The sequence below is a fragment of the Microtus pennsylvanicus genome, chromosome 8, assembly GCF_037038515.1.
Source record: "Microtus pennsylvanicus isolate mMicPen1 chromosome 8, mMicPen1.hap1, whole genome shotgun sequence".
In the NCBI taxonomy this organism is placed as follows: domain Eukaryota; kingdom Metazoa; phylum Chordata; class Mammalia; order Rodentia; family Cricetidae; genus Microtus; species Microtus pennsylvanicus.
In genome coordinates this window covers 4,925,826-4,944,175 of record NC_134586.1, presented here as the reverse complement: position 1 = coordinate 4,944,175, position 18,350 = coordinate 4,925,826, and the positions used below count along the sequence as shown (strand labels likewise).

The 18,350-nt window shown below is 45.8% G+C and overlaps 1 protein-coding gene across 1 annotated transcript in view; it reads right to left on the bottom strand.

Annotated features, from left to right (window-relative positions):
• Positions 1-16,844, bottom strand: part of Bcat1 (branched chain amino acid transaminase 1) — a 68,862-nt gene extending 52,018 nt beyond the window's left edge. Inside the window, exons 1-2 of the mRNA XM_075982306.1 lie at positions 16,676-16,844; positions 16,156-16,310 (exon numbers count right to left, since the gene is read on the bottom strand). Coding sequence (XP_075838421.1) covers positions 16,156-16,310; positions 16,676-16,715 — 195 coding nt within the window. The 5' untranslated portion in view covers positions 16,716-16,844. The remainder of the gene's footprint in view (positions 1-16,155; positions 16,311-16,675) is intronic.
• Between the last annotated feature and the right edge of the window lie 1,506 nt (positions 16,845-18,350).

The following is an 18,350-nucleotide window of genomic DNA, read 5'->3' as shown; positions in this document are numbered from 1 at the left end:
GGAAGATTAGCTACTTGTTATTCAGCCTCTCTGAGCTAGCAGGATGTCATCAACCTTTGAATCCTGAATTCTATTGAAGGATCGAGATTCAGATAGAGTTTCCCTTAGTGGCTATGATAGAGCCAGTGCCTGGCTGCAGCCTTGGCCAAACCACTGCTAGTGGCTTCAGAGTTACAATTGCCAGAGAGACAGCAGTTGCTGTATTGAAGGAAAAACCATGGCGTCCTGTGACCGGAAAGTTCCACTACCACAGGCCCGGCTGTCACTCTGTCGTTCACCCCCTGGCCAGCGTAGTTTCTTCCAAACTGTGAATGGCCCTGAGGAAAAAGGCCTACAATACTCCTCAGCCATGCTCTCATAACCCAGTAGACTGTCTCCAATAAACTCATCGGGTCACACACTGGACTGGATGCATGCAGATACAGAGCCCAAATGGAAGACTCGACCCTTGTCCACTAAGTGGAGTCATTTCTCCTCTCTGCCATCCCTCTGACTACTCTCTCATTCTACAAACTGCTGTGCCCTTTCAGAAATGAAGTAACCAGCACCCGGCGCGCCACGGGACATCATTAAGTCCACAACAAACACCATCTGGCTAAAAGGGCCCGTCAAGCTTCCTGGGGCAACGCTGCCAGGGGCAAGCCTGTCTTGGTGTGCTCTTTATAACCTTAAAGGCCATTACCAGCTTGGGCAGGAAACCGTCAATCACAGTATCCAAAGGAGTTCTGTTCATTTTGTAGGGACCTTGACACTAGATGACACTGGATCCCTGGATTGCAGGGTGACTCAGCAGAAATCAGAATTGGGGGTGCATCAGCGGCAGCCTGGCATGTTCGCCCGGCATGCACAAGGCCCTGGAGGCAAGCTCCAGCGCTGACAATCTTAAACAATCAATTTTAAGAAAGGTATCTCAGTGGTTAAGAGGACCCAGGTTCAATTCCCAGCAACCACACGACAGCTCACAATCATTTCTAACTCTAATTCCAGGGAATCCAACACCCTCTTCTGGCTTCTATGGGCTTCAGACAAACCATCATTTTGATAGCTCTCAAGATAGCTCTCCAAGGCTTGCTAAGAAACTGTTTTCCCTTTCTCTTCTTTTTCTCTAAATACGCAATTTTTAAAAGCATACTTTTTTTTTTAATTTACTTCTAGACAAGGTCTCATTATGTAGGCCTGGCTGGTCTAGAACTCACTGCCTTAAACCAGGCTAGCTCCAAATGCACCTATCTCTGGCTTCTGAGAACTCATCTTTAAAGGTATACACTACCATTCCCAGGCAAATGCTTTCTTTTCATTTTTAATTTTGTGTATAGGTATGTGTCTGTGTGTATGTGCCTGTGAGGACAGTGGCTTCAGACTCCGGAGGAGGCTGTGGGATCCCTCTGCAGTTACAGGCTGTTGTGAGCCACCCAGGGGTTCTGGGAAATGAACCCGGGTCTTCTGTTGGAGCAGTCCTTTGGTTTATGCATTGCGACCCTTGTCTTCTTTTTGGCTAAGTGGAGGGTACAGTAGCTGCCCCCGTTGGGATCCTGTTCCACCCTGACTGGGAGTGAAGTTTCAGAGAGACAAAGTCGGGAGGACAGACAGGGATTTATGGTGGCGTAATTAAAAGAGGGTTTGAGATGCAATAACCAAAGTCATTCATTTCTTTCTGCCCTAGCAACTTTTGTGGCTTACCACCGGGAGAGGATGAAAGAAAGGCTTTGATTTTTTTAAAGAGGGTGAAAAGCAAGTGTGAAATAGAGGTGGGACCCATGCTTGCCAAGACGCTCCCTCCATCAAATGTTTCCTGCCAGGCAAACCTCGGGAAAGATTTAAAGAAAGGGTTACCAAGGACAAACCCATGGGCTGAAGAGATGACTCAGCGGGCACGAGCATTTCCCACCAAGCCTGACAGCGTGAGTTTGACCCCCAAACCCACGTGGCGTTAGGAGGGAACTTACTTCCCACAAGTCAGACTACATGTGTCACACACACACACACACACACACACACACACACACACACACACGCACATACATGCATGTGCATGCACACACGCGCACACACACAATGTTCTTTCTTAAAAATTACATTTTCAAGACCTTTAAAAGGTCTTTTTAATTTAATTTAAATATCTGGCTTCATTCATTTTGCTTTAAGACAAGGTCTCGCTATGCAGCACTGGCTGGTCTGGAACTCAAAGTAGATCGTACTGATGTCAACCTAGAGGCAATCCGTCTACCTCTGCCTCCATACTGCTGTGACAAGCATGTTCCACCACCCCTGGCTTGGTTGACATTATTTTCTATTTCAGAATGGGAAAACACTTCGTTCCAACAAGCTAGAACACTTAGCAGGGGGCCCAGCCGATTGGTTAACACCGGGGAACATCTGATACGAGCTTGGACAGAGGAAATGTTTTCTGTCTGTTGAAACTAGAAGAGTAGGTAATGTAGAACTTAGGGACGACTGGCTCCATTTTGGTTTTTAGCCTGATCAGAACAAATGCTAAGTTCAAAGCAGTCACTTGTGCTGAAGATTGAGAAACTGAGGGGCTCCAGAGTCCTTCTGTGTGGCCATCTTCTTTGGAAAGTTCTAGGTTGAAGAAATGAGTTCAGTTTTCATTTCTAGTCCAGGGCAGTGACTTCATTCTTTTCTAAATGTTTAGTGTCTGAAATTTGATGAATTATTCAGACCTGCCATGCTTTTGTTTAAAGGTGGAACCAAGCACACTAGGGCACACCTTTAATCCCAGCACTCAGGAGACAGGGGCAGGTGGATCTCTGTGAGTTCAAGACCTTAATTAGGCCACCTCATCTACGTAGTTCCGGACCAGCCAGGGCTATCTAGTGAGACGCTGTCTCAAAAGACCAAGCAAAGCAAAAATAGGTTTTAAATGTGGCTGTTAAGGTTGGAACTTTAAATTAGCTAGTTTACTAAACTGTTTCCTGTCTCCTCCTCTTTCCATGATATTTTGCCTTGCCCAACTTCCATAGACTGCGGGAGACATAATTAAATGTCTGCAGAAACTAACTCAATTCCGGAAATAACCAGGCTAGCTTAAAGACAAACAATTATATTTTTATTTATCATAAGGGGAAAACTCACGAAACTGAAGCAAGAAGTCTAAGCTCAGCTGTTCAGCAAGGGAACCACAGAGAGAAAGAGAGAGAGAGAGCACCTGGGTCCCAGAAAGCCACACCCTAACTTGGCCCCACCTCTTAAAGATAATTGATTAGCAAGACTTCCCCATTAAATGTCACTGGGACTTTTGCTTTTTGGGGGGACAGTGGGGAAACTGTGTTAGTGAAGACCCTGCTCTCCCTGAGTTGTACCTATAAACATGCTGGGGTTCTGGGATTCCAGGCTGTGGCCATGAGAGAATCCCACCTGATTCCCATCCATGGGCCTGTCCTTCCCTCATTCCCTTGAAACCACTAATTAGGGTTCTAGGACCCAAGCCACAGAAGTCATGCAAGTGCACGCTCAGCTCCTGAGTTCTCTCTTTCTCTCTCTCTCCCTCCCTCCCTCCCTCCCTCCTTCCCTCCCTCTCTCTCTCTCTCTCTCTCTCTCTCTCTCTCTCTCTCTCAGACAGTCTCAGGTAGCTCAGGCTGGCCTATAACACTGTGTAGCTCAGGCTGGCCTGGACCATCCTGAGTCTTCGTCCTTCAGAAGTGGTTGTACTGTGAGTGTGCTCCATCACACGCCTGAGTCAAGAGCTCCTTTGACATCGATGTTGTTTGTGAAACCTAATCTGTATATAATTTAGGGAACATAAAAGAACCACAGAACCAGAGCTCCACAGGGCACAGTTACAGCCTGGCTTAATGAGAGGCTTGGGCAGAACAAAGAAATAGCACTTGACCAGACACGATCCATCCACAAAGGCTTTCGGCAAATTCACTACGCCGTGTGGATTTCCCATTTCCTGAGAACGCTGGCTAGTTAGCCTGTCCTGGATGGCTGGTGCCACGCACAGAGAAAAGCCAGTTTCCCACTGAGGTTCCCTCAATGCCCAGATGCAGTCCAGTCCTCTGAAGACTTAACTCTTACTTTTTTAGTCTGGTTGGTTTCTTTCTGGGCTTCTGTGTTGTAGGATATGGTAAGCACTTGAATGGGGTCTATGAGCAGAGTGCTCGCTACCAAGTGGTAGGACACGAGGTAGAGCACCTACCAGAGCCAGGGCAGATAGACCTGCTCCAGGCTGGGGCTCACAGGCCTGAGGCTCTGCTCTCACCAACCCTGAAGCGGAAGAGCCAGCTGCCAGGCCATGTGCTAAGCTGAGCCACGCAACGGAGAGACTAGCCACCACTTAGTGGTTTAAGATTTGGCTCATGCAGTCAAAATAGGTTAAACACAAGCGAAAAGTCAGGCCCAGACCAAAAATCTTCTAAACGGATATAGTAGGTTTAAACATGTGCTTGGATGCTAAAGAAATGGGTATAAAAGTCATGGAAAAATAAATAGTTTAAAAATAATAAAGTGAAATCTTTATAGAGCGAGTAAAGTATATAAGAAATAAGCCATGTAAAGATGGGAAATACAGCCTGGTCTACAGAGCAAGTTCCAGGACAAGCTCCAAAGCTACAGAGAAACCCTGTCTCGAAAAACCAAAACAAAACAAAAAGATGGGAAATACACAGGGTGTCTGGATCCTGTATGGTGCTTTGCTGACTCTGAATTTTTTAAATGCTAATGTACAAAAAACAATAGCTTTTGAGAGGCATTGGGTTATAGAAACTGCTAAATTAAACCAATCTATGTATTTTAAGAATGTCTTGACTTCAGAATGGAAGTCAGAAAATATGTTGTATTGGGAGAGAGGTTGTGCCTTTGTTCCACAGGAAACAAAAAGCTATAGGTCTCTTCAAAATTAATGAAGATCATATTTGATTGGGGAAGACCTTCTGAATATCTTAGCTACAAACATTAAAAATTAAAAGAAAAAGACTTCAGGTCTTTTTTATACGCTGATCCCTCTAAATGGCAACAGTTCTGAAGTTGATGAGACCTGATAAATCTTGTTGTCTACAGAGTCCTCATGACTTATTGTATGCCACCCTTTCATATGAATAAAGATTTATATTACAGTTTGATTATACGTCCAAATGGATTTATAAAATTGACAGATGTCTTTTACCTGCTCAAATATAAAACAAAAATAAATCCTTAGCTAACTTGTACAAACCACACATTCTGTATTTGGGTTAATGCAGTTATATATGTTACCTTTTAAAGTTTGTGTGTTTTCAGAACAAAAGGACCAGACATCAATAAAAACAAGTAGCCCATGTGATCCAACCTCTCAGAATGCCTCTGTTGCAATTTCCTCAAAAATCTGCATCCAAAACAATTTTAAAGCTGCTAGCTTCGATGGTCACCCTCACAGATACTCCATCCAGGACTTTGATTAAGCTCTACACTTTCCCATTACACAGAGACTGGACAATAAAGTCCTCCTAGGACTTGACCATTATCTCAATTTTTGCAGGGTCCCCTAAAGATGCCATCACTCCCAGACAAGACACTCACTTTCTCAAGAGGTAGAGTGGATGGTTTTTAGTAAGTCAGCGGGCTATGGGTGTTTGTTATCATTTAGGGAGGTTGTTTACAAGCTGTTACTGGTCATGGTCAGAAAAAAAGTTAAACGAAGGAGATTAGATTCGGGGATCTCTTTCTGGAGGGAATAAAGAGAATATAGCATAGAAATTGGAGCATCTACACCACTTGTTACACCTGCGCTATGCCGTGCTATGCCTGTACCACGCATGTAGCATACCATCTGCACTACAAGACCTCATGTTTGTAAGCCGAGCAAGGGCCCTGGATTTAAACACACAAAGACACACAGACAGAGATGGGGGACACAGGTCATCCTTGATACAAGAATGCCCACTTTACTGTGTTCAGGGGCAGCTTATATAGTGGTCTGGTCATGCCCCAGCTCTGGCCACACCCCAGCTCTCAGGATCTTTCAGCTGCAGCCACCAGAACCCACTCCCCTGTCTCATGCTCAGAGCAGCTGCAAACACAGGAAAACAAGTTGTTTTGCTCAGAGCAGCTGCAAGCAACTTACTTACAGGAAATTCAGAGTCTGAGGGTCTACATCCCCCAACAAGAAATGATGGAATAAAAGGGTAGATTGTTGAGTCTACTTTTGAACAACTACTAGGCTCAAATATTTTACATGGATATGGACTTTTATATATTAATACAATTTTAAGGTTATTTTTATTATAATATATTTAGGCTTCTAATCTTGTTTAAGGGATTGTATCTATGCAGATAATTTTAAAATGTAATTTGAATTTATTTTTGAAAGCTATTTAGGATAATAAACACAAGTTAATAGTCATCTATAAAAATCAATCTCATAGTCACATTAGCTATGTTTTAAAGGTCAAACAGAAAAAATATTTTAAATAGATAGATGGTCTTCAGACACTTCAAAGACCTACAGAATACGGCATTTAAAAATGTTTTAATAGCATAAGACTTTTCGTGACAGTGAGACATGTTTGCTCCTAGCAGCATCAATTTACTTCAAAAAAAGGGTGATGGGCATTGAAAAACCTCTATATTGAGCTTGCTTTTATTGTGTCAAAGCTAGCCACTGGGCAAGAATCTTCCCTTACCTTGACTGTTGACAGTATGCTGTCCAAACAGGATAAACAGGACACAAAAGACAGCAACTGCCGAACTTTGCTAAGACATAGTAGGACAAGCCTTCAAAATTCCTGCTTCACAAAAACATTTGCTAGATAATCTAGGTCAGTAAGCCAAAGATGGATGCCCCAATGCTGCAAAGGAACCTTGGATGACTGTCCAGGCAGCCAACTATTTCTGTCATTTCTATAGTTTTGGAAGTTGTTTGCCCTGAACTTCCTGTTTACCAGGAAATATTATATCCTTTTCGGGTCTCTGATGGGGATAAAGACCAGATAGTCACTTTTCCTTGTCACCAAATTCAGAAAAGAAAGTTCCATAAGAGGTAAAAAGCTTATTAAGATCAAGAAACATAAAAGCTTAAATTTTTTATCTAAGATGTTTTAAAATCTAAAAAGATATTTTTAGGATGATAATGCAAGTTAGGATAAAAAGTAAATTAGGTACAAAACGTTGGACTCACTAAGATAAGATAGATAATACATTCTCTGAATTTGCCAAATGCAAATGGACTGGACATTGTGAATATAATTCTTACCTGATAATTGTTCTTATTGTATATAGTTTTACTATATTAGAGTTAAAGCCTTTCCTTTTTATTTAAATAAATGGGGGGTCATTATAGAATACTTGTATACTATATGAAGATATATTTTCTGTGACTGGTGTAATAAAAAGCTGAACAGCCAATAGCTAGGCAAGAGGTATAGGTGGGATTTCCAAGGAAAGGAAGGAAGAGGAGGAGGAATCTAGGCACATAGGAGAAGCCAGGAGACATAGAGAGGAAACAGGAAGGAAAGCAAGATGGAAGAGAGATAACACCATGTGATAGAATGTAGATTAATATAAATGGAATAATTTAAGCTATAAGAGCTAGTTGGGAACAAGCCTAAGCTATAGGCCAAGATTTCACAATAGTAAGTTTCTGTGTAGTTATATTTGTGAGCTGGCAACTGATGAAAAACTTGCTACATTTCTGAAGTGCATGGTGGGGGGGTCTATTTATCACCAATCACTTGGCATAAATTTTTACTTCTGTGAGTAACCGTGATATACGACAGTCTCAGTTTAGGAAGCAGGTGAATCAGCAGTTTTTGGTATTTTTTAGTATTACTGGGTTTTTTTTTTTAATTTTTGATTTTTTTTTTTTTTTTTGAGACAGGGTCTCATGGAGCCTAGGCTGGTCTTGAACAATCTGTATAGTAGATGGCCTAGAATTTCTAAATTGTCAGAAAATGATCAAACTATCACTAGGTCCCCCAGACTGAAGAAGAGTTTTCCAGTAGCTGGGTTGTGTCCCATTTCATTTTGGAAGAGCCAGAGGCAGCTACATATTCTGCCTCTGCCTCATCCTCAATATTGCTGTCTGTTAGAAAGTTAATCATGAGGAAGGGTCTTCTGCAGATACAGTGTTTTCAAGGGTCTGAGCCTGAGGAAGGGTCTTCCGCAGATACAGTGTTTTCAAGGGTCTTCTGCAGATACAGTGTTTTCAAGGGTCTGAGCCTGAGAAAGGGTCTTCTGCACATACAGTGTTTTCAAGGGTCTTCTGCAGATACAGTGTTTTCAAGGGTCTGAGCCTGGAGCAAGAATTGCATTTCTGATTCAAGTCAGGGCCAAGGAAAGAGCAGAGGTCCAAGGAAGGCCAACTTCTCAAATCCACTCCCTTGAGTGTTTAGTTACTTTTCAAGTTTTTCAGTTGTGTGGTGGAGCTGGATGTGTGCACACGTATGCAGGTGTCAGAGGCTGAAGGGGGCAGCTCCCCCTGGAGCTGAAGTTACAGGCAATTGTGGTCCTGGGAACCAAACTTGTGTCCTGTGTGTGTGGGGGGGGGGATGATCCTTGCTCTTAACAGCTGGTCCCTTTCCAGGCCATTTTTTGGGGGCTGGGGAGATCAATGCTCTGGTTTACCTGGAGGACCGAGCACCGGGGAGATTAAACTGCTTCCCCAGGGCAGCTGAAATTCGATCATTTCTTCCTAGTGCATGGCTGACTGATATTTCTTTTGCTTTCAGGACAGAGTCTCGTGGAACCCAGACTAGCCTCAAACGTGTTCTGTAGCCATGGCTGGCCATGAACTTCTGATCCTCCCGCCTCTACCTCCTGAGGGTTGAGATCACAAGTGTGCCCTGCTATGTCCATTGCCATGTGGTGTAAGGATGGAACCTCATGCTTACTGAGCAAGCCCTCAAATGATTGAGCGATGTCCCCAGCTCCTGCTTTGGATTTTGAGACAAGGTCTCCTTCTGGAGACCAGTCTGGCTGCGAACCCAAGTTGTTCCTGCTCACTCACCTCCCCAGTGCCGGGATTACATGAGCCACCATATATGGCTTGAAAAAAAAATTGTGTTCACTTTACCATATGAGTATTTTGTAATAATTTAGCTGATATTTATGCATAACATATGGCAGTTAGCAGCACTCTAAATATGCTTTGCCTATGTGATTGTGTATAATCCTAACACCTTCCATAAGAGGTAGGCATGATCATCACCACCAGTTCATATATTACAATAGTGTGTCCATTGAAAAACAGGCTCTTTGAGGCTGGAGCAATAGCTCAGTAGCTAAGAGTACTTGTTGCTCTTCCAGAGGACCCAAGTTCATTTCTCAGCAGCCACATCAGACTGCTCACAACCACCTGAAACTGCTGTGGGAGAATGTTCTTGTACACTGTAAAGATTTGTCACTCGCATTGCTTAAAAAATGCTGATTGACAGTAGCCAAGCAGGAAGTATAGGCGGGGCGACCAGAGAGAATTCTGGGACTAGGAAAGGCAGAGAGTCAGTCACCAGTGCACATAAAATAAAATAAATAATTATGAAAAAAAAGATGAAAATAATGCTTAAATTATACGGTATACAATCTAGTAGCATAAGAACTAGCTCTGCCAAGGCTTAATTATATAAAAATAAAATCAGCTACTGCCTATAGACTGTTACTGCATGTATAACTAGTACATTAAAGACACGCTTACATACTCCTTGCTGTTTTTATTCAGGGAGGGAGGCTGGATTTTTGCTTATTTGTTTGTTCATTCATTGTTTGTTTTTGAGTTCATATTGTCCAGGCTGATCTCAAACTTTATGTGGTGCTTCTTTAGCCACACACACATTCAGGTGTGTATAAAATTAAATGAATAAATGTAAAAATAAATAAAAATATGCATAAGCTCCTTGGTAAGCCAGTCAGGAAAAGAGGCACAAACAGTTGGTGTGAAGAGCAAATGTGAAGGGAAAACAAGCGTAGGAATTTGAGATGGCCCAGCGGGTGGCAGAAGTCAGCAGGAAATGGGAGCATCCCTGCTCTCCGTGGAGAGAACTAAAAGCTAGAAAAATAAACCCAAAAGAACAAATTTTCTTTGGCAGAAGGAAAGTACAAAGCAGCCTAATAGATCTTTTTTTCTTTCAGAGTAGGAGGGTTTGGTGAACGCTGTCAGTGCCTCTTTGCTGGCTTTGCCCTGGTATGCCTTCTTTAGTTCGCTTAAAAATAGCATTGTCTGCAACAACGGAAAACAAGTTGTCCAGGACTGGGAATGGGCAGCACTCTGGGCCCAGGACTTCTGTTCTATACTTTAACCCCAGGCTGAGTCGCTGAAGAGTAAGAAGACAGCCACCAACCCTCTCCTGCCCAAGCATCGTTTTCTTAATGAAGCTATCACCCCCTTTTTCAAGCCCACTGTTTCTCCTCGGTTCACCAACAAGGCCCTTGTGCACAGAGCGTCCACCAACCCCAACACCGTGGAGTCAGTCCGCGATGCAGTAAGCCTCCCTACGTACGTTATGGCTCTAGCTATCTTTATTCTTTAAAGCCAAGTAGCACACAACCCAGGCTGGCCTCAAACTTTCTACACAAGGGTAACCTTAAATTTATGATTCTATCTCCTTCCCTGTCGAAGACCAGCTAAAACTCATACGTTCCAGAATGAAAGCATGAGGATTAGAATTATTGAGAAAGAAAACCAGATATAGGAGAAACGAGAGACAAGCACAGAACAGCACAGGGAGGGACACTCAGTGAATCTGAATCCTGAATTTGTCCATGGTTGTTCTTACACTTTTAGGCCCCAACACAAGGGGAGAGAAGGCAAAAAACTGCTTTAACAGGACACAAAGGACAACCAGGACAGTTACCCGCTTTAATACTTGAGACCTGAAGCCGTTACTTCCCGAGTACGTTGTTTGATGTTTTGGGCAGGAATATGCAGTGAACACACCCTAGACCAAGTACCCTGTAGGCAGCCACTCCCTACATCAAACCTCCTATTTTTAAAAGAAGGAACAGAAGTAGGCTTGAATTCTCTGACCTTTGGTCAGGGAGAGTGGATCCACCTCTATGGGCCATTTTAATGTCCAAACCACCAAGTAACCACACCCTAGGTCAGGGCGTGTGGCCAGACTTGTCAACAGCTTTGAAAGAGCAAAGATGAGCTCAGACTCTGACGGCCACTAGCGGAGGAACAGGTTCACATCTGTGTGTGTCCTCAGGTACTCAGAGCCAGTGCCTAGACGGCAGGCATCCTTCACCGTGTCAACTCCCTATGCTCTTATCTTTCATCTTCAGAGTTCAAAGAAGTGCTTATTATGATTTCACAGTTTGCTGAACTAGCATCCAGGACCGAGATCACAGGAAATGGTACCTCCGCCAGCTAACCAGACATGAGCACACTTGGCAGAAATGCCCCCTCTGTGTGGTGATGGACAGTAAAGAACCGCTCAATGACTGCCCTGGGCAATCCATCAGGGCCTCACGCAGGGTGGATGCAAACGGTGTCTCAGCTGAGTCTCTCTGTTAACAGCCAGGGCTTCTCCGGGTGAGCACCTGAACAGGCGTTATTTACACTCATAACGAATCAGAATCCCTGGCCAGTGTGCCAGGGGCTTGCCATGCCTGCCTCCAGCCCCCATAGAGAGCTCCATGGTGAGTTACACCCTAACCTAGCCTACATGAGACTGTCTCAAAGAACCAAAACCAAACAAGGCTTCCAAAGGCAGACATCCAGGTAAGGCCAAAATAACAAACACACACACTACATAGGAGACAGTTAATGCCAACTGATCAAACATTCAAGTGTATACATGAAAATAAACAATAAATGAGCTTGCGTTTTTTTAAATTAAGGTTATTTGTAATGTATAGCAAGTTCATAGTTTTCAATCCCAGTTTTTAGTATAACCCCACACTATGTGGTAATTCCACACTACATGGTAACCCCACACTACGTGGTAACCCCACACTACGTGGTAACCTCACACTACATGGTAACCCCACACTACGTGGTAACCCCACACTACGTGGTAACCACACACTATGTGGTAACCCCAGACTACATGATAATCCCACACTCAGTGGTAGTAGGATCTCAAGTTCAAGATCTGGTAAAATTGTCTTACAGAAATAGGGCCTGGAGAGATGGCTCGGTGGTAAAAAGCACTTCCTACCCTTCCAGGAGACCTGAGTTCAGTCCCAGCACTCATAGCAGGCTGCTCACAACCATATGTAACTCCCATTCTGGCCTTTTATAGTGCACACACACATGCACACACTAAAAAAAATAAAATAAATCTTTAAAAAGTAAGAATTAAAGTCTTTTCTTAAAAAGAATATATCAGCCGAGGGTGGTAGCTCACACCTTTAATCCCAGCACTAGGGAGGCAGAGGCAGGTGGATCTCTGTGAGTTCAAGACCAGTCTGGTCTACAGAGTGAGTTCCAGGATCCAGGACTACACAGAGAAAACCATTATACCCAGAATCATGGAGTCCCCCAAAATCAACAAGGAGACCGAGTCCTGTATGTAAAAGCAAAGAGTCATTATTCTTACACAAGTTTGCAAACTCGGACTCTCCATGTGCCCGACATATTGGCACAATCAAAGAGCCCTGAGCACGTTTAGGGTGGGGTTTTATAACAGCAGAGGGATTTTTAAGGTTCAGGATCCCTGATATGCTGACATTTGTCTAGGGGTGCCCTGGACAAAAGGGGATGGGCGCATGCTGGACTTCAAGTGAAGTGATCCTATTTATAGTAGTTGGAAAGTTAGGAATTTCCTTTGGATGGTTTGTTCCTGGGTGGAACATGGGTGGTCCCAGCTAGTGGTCTTTCTTGGAACCAGGTATCGCCTTAGGGTAAACTGAGACTCAGGCCTAACCTTCCTGTTGGTCTATCGAACTTGTCTTGGCAGGTGTGCAGCAAACTGCCCTGGCTCCTGCAGAAACCCTGTCTCGGAAAACTATACACACACACACACACACACACACACACACACACACCTTTCCCATTAACCACTGAACACTAGACAAACGTTGTTCTGGGAAAGCTATCCCCCCCCCCCGAAAGTCGAGGCCTAGCTGATGAAGAATGCCTGTGAGGCACACCATGCTATTGCAGGTGAGATGGTCTGATTTCTAAGCTACTTTAAGGACATAAACATTCAATTCCAGAAGCAATGTAATTCAGTGACTGAGTCCAAAGAATTACTTAGGGCAGTGATGAAATGGACGCTGGCACCTGACTGGTGGCCAGAGCTCTGCCTGGATGTCACATTCACAGGACACGGGGACCTCGATGAGGTAGACAGAGTCACACCTGTGGACCAGCACACCCTGAGCCCTAACTTTGGGTTTATTTTCTGCGCGTCTGAGCGTGGACTTCAGCTCGCGAGCTCCTGGAGGCCAGAGGGCAGCAGACTCCCTGGAACTGGGGGTACGGGTGGTTGTGAGCTACATAACGGGAAAGGAGGGAGCCAAACTTCGGGGCTGGGTGAGAACGGCAAGCACTCTTAGCCACCTAGCCATCTCTCCAACCCAGGAATGATTTTTCACGTTGGGCCACAGTCCTCACAAGTGTCTCTGTTGATTTAAACAGCACCAGTTTCTTGGGGCTAGACTGAATAAGCACTTTCTTACCAGCTGTGCTTTGGAGACCCAGAAGGAGGGATGTTGTTATTCGCTGTATTAAACACTTTGAGCAGCTTTTTGGGATATAAAGTGGCATTGCCAAGGCTGCCCACAGATACAGCCGAGAACTGAGTGGGTCGGCTAGATTCTCCCATGCTTGCTGGGAAAGTCGTGTCCACAGAGGGTAGGGGGAGCTGGGACGATGACATCTAACATACAGGTCTCACAGGCATGCCCCTAGCATGCGCTGAACAGCCCCTGGAGCCGTTACATATTTAAAGGGATTGTGGGAGGTGGGTGGCTCAGTGAGTAAGACACAGCCATGAGGACCTGAGTTCAAATCCCCAGAGATCAGCAATGTCAAGCAAGGCAGAAGTACACTTCCTCAGAGCTCACAGGCCAGCTTCCCTGGCATACTCATGGCTCGCAACAAAGACTGTCTCAAACAAGGAAGGGCAAGGAGCTCCAGCGGTTGCCCTCTGACCTCCACACATGCATGGTAGCATGTGTAGGCCCGCACTTACACATAAACATGCAGACACCAACACACATCAAACACATACACACAAAAGGCAGTGGGGTCAGTGAACCGGGCCCATGAGCAAAGACGCTCGCTACCAAGTCCCATCTCTTTAGATCTGGCCTGGTGACCCCCACAGAGGGCGGAGAGAACAGACTCTCGCATGCTGCCCTCTCGGGCCCGGAGAGATCCGTGATGAAGAACACTGAAGACCTGGGTTCAATTCCCAGAATCTATATGGTGATTCAGAACTGGGGTTCCAGAGGGATCTGATGGCCCCCTTCTGGCATGTGTGTGTGCACAGATACACCAAAACATCCACACGCATAAAAATAAATCTTTTTTTTATGAATATGGTTAGCAGACTTTGGAGGAATAGTGGGAACTCTTTAGCCAGGCATCCCATGACACCTCTGTAAAGACTCTCTGTGGAGCCTGAATCCTGAAACCCCAAAAGACATAACCTGAAGGCCGGGCAGCTTCCTCATTTATGCACTGAAGTAAGGTCTGGATAGTCCTAACTTTTTCTAGTTGGAAACAGCTTCCAGGCAGTTCCCTCGTGGACACACATGAGAAACAATAAAACCTACAGTTAGGAAAACAACCAGTGAGTCACAGGTACTCCGGGAAGCCATACCAGCTAGGACCACAGGGCTGTTTTTCACTGCCGTCCAAAGGGTTCCAACCCCTTCCAAATATATAAACTTCAGAATTAATGAGCCGAGGCCAGTTCTCAAACACAGACTTTTTCTCTGTTTTCGTTGGTCTCCTATAGCCCAGGTTTGATCTCCTGTAGCTCAGGGTTGCTGCTTTTTAACCACGGGTGACCTTGAATTCCGGATTCTTCTCTCTCCACCCCACAAGCACGGGGACTACCTCCAAGCCTGCTTCAGAGAGACAATTTTTTAAGCTCTCCATCTTGTTTCAAGGGCTCAGAAAGCAGATTAAGTTGAGACGCGCTCTCCCCTCCCCCACTTCCCGACCAGGCAGTACCATCCTAGGTTAGGCCCCCTTTGTTAGTACACAGCGTTGAGCCTCGCCAGAGGGGTCACAGCTGGGAAATGTAAGCCCCTCTTCTCAGTGGGCTTGTGACCTTCGGCGTGTAAGCTCTTCTCTATACACAAACTGCCCACCCGTGGAGTTTGGGAACTTATATTTTAAGGTAAATGTATACAGAATGAGCTACTGACTAAGAGAGATTGTGGATACATTAAATGCACGTCTATAAAAATAGCAAATGCATAGGATTTAGTGAAATAAGGTAGAGATGCCAAATAAGAAAAAACAAACTACCCATCACCCGCGTCTGTCAGGGCTGGAGGCAAGGGAAGGCACGGTATGAATGGAGAAGCGGGGATGCCGCCCAGTGAGGCTTGAGCAGTCTGCGTCTCTAACTCCCTCTTCCACGTTTCAGTTTCTGAAACGTGGCCGCGCGCCGCTGCTCCCAAAAGCCCACATTTTATAGCTGGAATCTTCCTTCCCGGAAGCTAGAAAACAGCACAACCAACTGAGTATCATTTCCTTTAGAAAGGGGCACCTTTCAGATCCCGCAGCTTTTCCTAGAGTCAGAGCCCTGGAAAACAGCCTTAAACGCCTCTGGCTGATGACTAGGATAGCTACCTCCCATTAGCGTTAGAATACAGCGCGGGACGCCCCAGTCCTTCGGGCTGCCCTGAAGCTCAAGTGATCTGTAACTCCCACGTGGAATCTGGAACCGAAAAGATAAGAGGGTGCTCCTCCCACTTCCACTACACCCACCAGGAGAGCACCCCAGAGCATCCAGCCCAAACCCCATCTCTGGGCGGCAGCTCAAACGCAAAAGCACCGTTTTTCTTCTCGCCTTGGGAGCATGTGGGACAGGCGCTGTGGCATCCTCTGAAGCTGGGTACCGTACCCACAGACCCCAGGCACGAACAGGAGAGGAAACATCTGCGGGCAGAAACGAGTCCAGGTCCCCACGCCTGGTGGCCGAGGACGGGGAACAAAGCAAGCTTGTCCTTCCATCCTCCTCTCTACGTCCGCGATGTCCCGGAGTGTGGGTGGGGGGGTGGGGGGCTGCATTCTAGCAGGAGCTTCAGTCAAACACTTACCTTCATTGCTCGTGGCCGTGTGGTGCCTCCAGTTCCTGGGTGCAGGTCTGCGTCTCCTCCCGCTGCAGCGCGGCGACACGTGGCGCTCAGGGTCTCGGAGCACGGAAGATGGAGAGCTGGGCGCGCTCTGCTGCGGATTGCATCAGCGACTGGCCCTGCAGGCAGAGGCAGCCGGGGTGGAGGACCGGGGATGAGCACGTAGTTGTGTTGCAGGAGGGGAAGACGGGCGGATCTGACAGCACCTTTGATCCATTTCCTCCCTGCTCCTTGCTGAGAAACCCTGGCTATCCGCTTCCCCCTCCCCAGTCACACAGGGCACCAGGGTCTGGCCTCCGAGCGTGGAAGTTTTAAGATGTATTTTGGGATAGTAAGGAATAGGTTGGATTTTTCCAGGGTTGTGGGTCTTGTCTATCGTGTTCTCTCCACCCTCAGGCTACTTTCAAATGACCAATTCCTCTACTTCTTTTTAAAATCACATTTAAATAAATGTAATAAATTTTGTGTAGGGTTGGGCACGCACTGTGGAGAACTAGCTGGAGTGGGTTCTCTCCTTCCGCCATCTGAGCCCTGGGATGGGCTCTCAGGTTGGGCAGCTCACATTCTTAGTTTGTGTCCTCTGATGCACACAGTTTTCTGGTGTGAAATTGCCTGGTCACTTCCCTGCCCTACACACACACACACACACACACACACACACACACACACGTGCGTGCGTGCGCGCGCACGTTTTGGCTGGATTTCTGTGTGGAGCCTCAGGTTAGGCTCCAGCTGACTGACAACTCAAGGGTGTTTTTGTTGAGGGGAGTTACCTCCCTCTAAGGATATGGCAAACTTGATGTTCAGTAAATCTAAAGCAGACATCTTTGCTGTTAACTTTTCGTTCCTAACTCCCTATAAAAGGATCAGCCTTGTCTGGGACCGTGTGTTTGCCTGTGTTCTTTATAAAACAAACAAGGAAATAAATAAATAAAAATGATTTTTGTTTTCTTTTTTCTTTTCCGGTGCCTGGGATGGAACTGGTGACCAGGTGAGCGCATGGCTGAATTATCTGTCTGGCAAATGCACTGTTGTCTTTGTACGCAGCACAGCAGTAAAAGGTTCTTCCCTTCATGTGGCTGTAAGTCTAGGCATGGCTTTAACTCAAGCAGCACTAGGTGATCCACTGATGAATGTAGAAATACATGGGTTACTCCACATTGTCTAAGGAGTGGGGTTTTCCAGGTGGTACAGTGCCCTGGGAGACAACTTTCCTAAGCAGCCTTTGATTCCATTCTAGGGGAGGAGAAGGAGATTGCACTGGGTAGACCCAGAGAAAGGGCCCCGTCTCTCGGAGGTCACGACTGATACAAAGCTTGTTCCTGGAGAAGAAAATAGACTATGAGTTTATCAGGGCAGATCGAGAGGGGGAGGGCACACAAAGATACTAAAATCACATCAAGGGCACACAAGCATACTAAAATCATTTCAAGGAAACCAGGTTTCAAAATTTATCAGCCCTGCCAGGCACTGGTCTGATTTGATATCTTATCAATGCTCCTTCAGCAGCCTGAAGCCTCTTGGACTCTGCGGCAGACCCGTCTTTACTCTGTAACCCCATATATATGGACATGGATATATAGATATATTTACTATGTGCCGTGATATGAGAATTAAGATTAGAATCAAGGAACCTCGTTCGCCATGCCGTGCTACCGATGAGGTGGGTTTGTAGGGCAGATTGCTGTACACTCTGCAGACTCAGAAGCTGCTCTGCCTGTATGGACCCCAGCGACTCTCACCTTTGAACCACCACCCCCAATTCCTTTACTACAGCTCCAATCTTTAGTTATTTGTTCTTCACAATTTCTTCTCCCCAGGGCACATTCAAGAAAGAATGCGTCCTGGGTAGTTCTTATTGTCAATCTGACACACTCCAGAGTCACCCAGAAGAGGGAACCTCCCTCCGCCTCTGCCTCCCAAGTTCTGGGACCACAACCCTACAGCACTGTGGCCAGCAAAGTATATGCTTTTGAAAAGCAGAGAAAAATCAGATTAGAGAGAAGTCTAGGAAGACTTCCAGCTGGTCAGGGTGGACGGGAGTGGGAGTGGGAGTGGGGTGGGGGGTTGGCAAGGGAGGCTAAAAGCAGAGATTAAACCCAGCGAGTCAACTGGGGCAATGGGAACAGAAGATGGCCTCCTGAGCCCCTCGGAGGGGG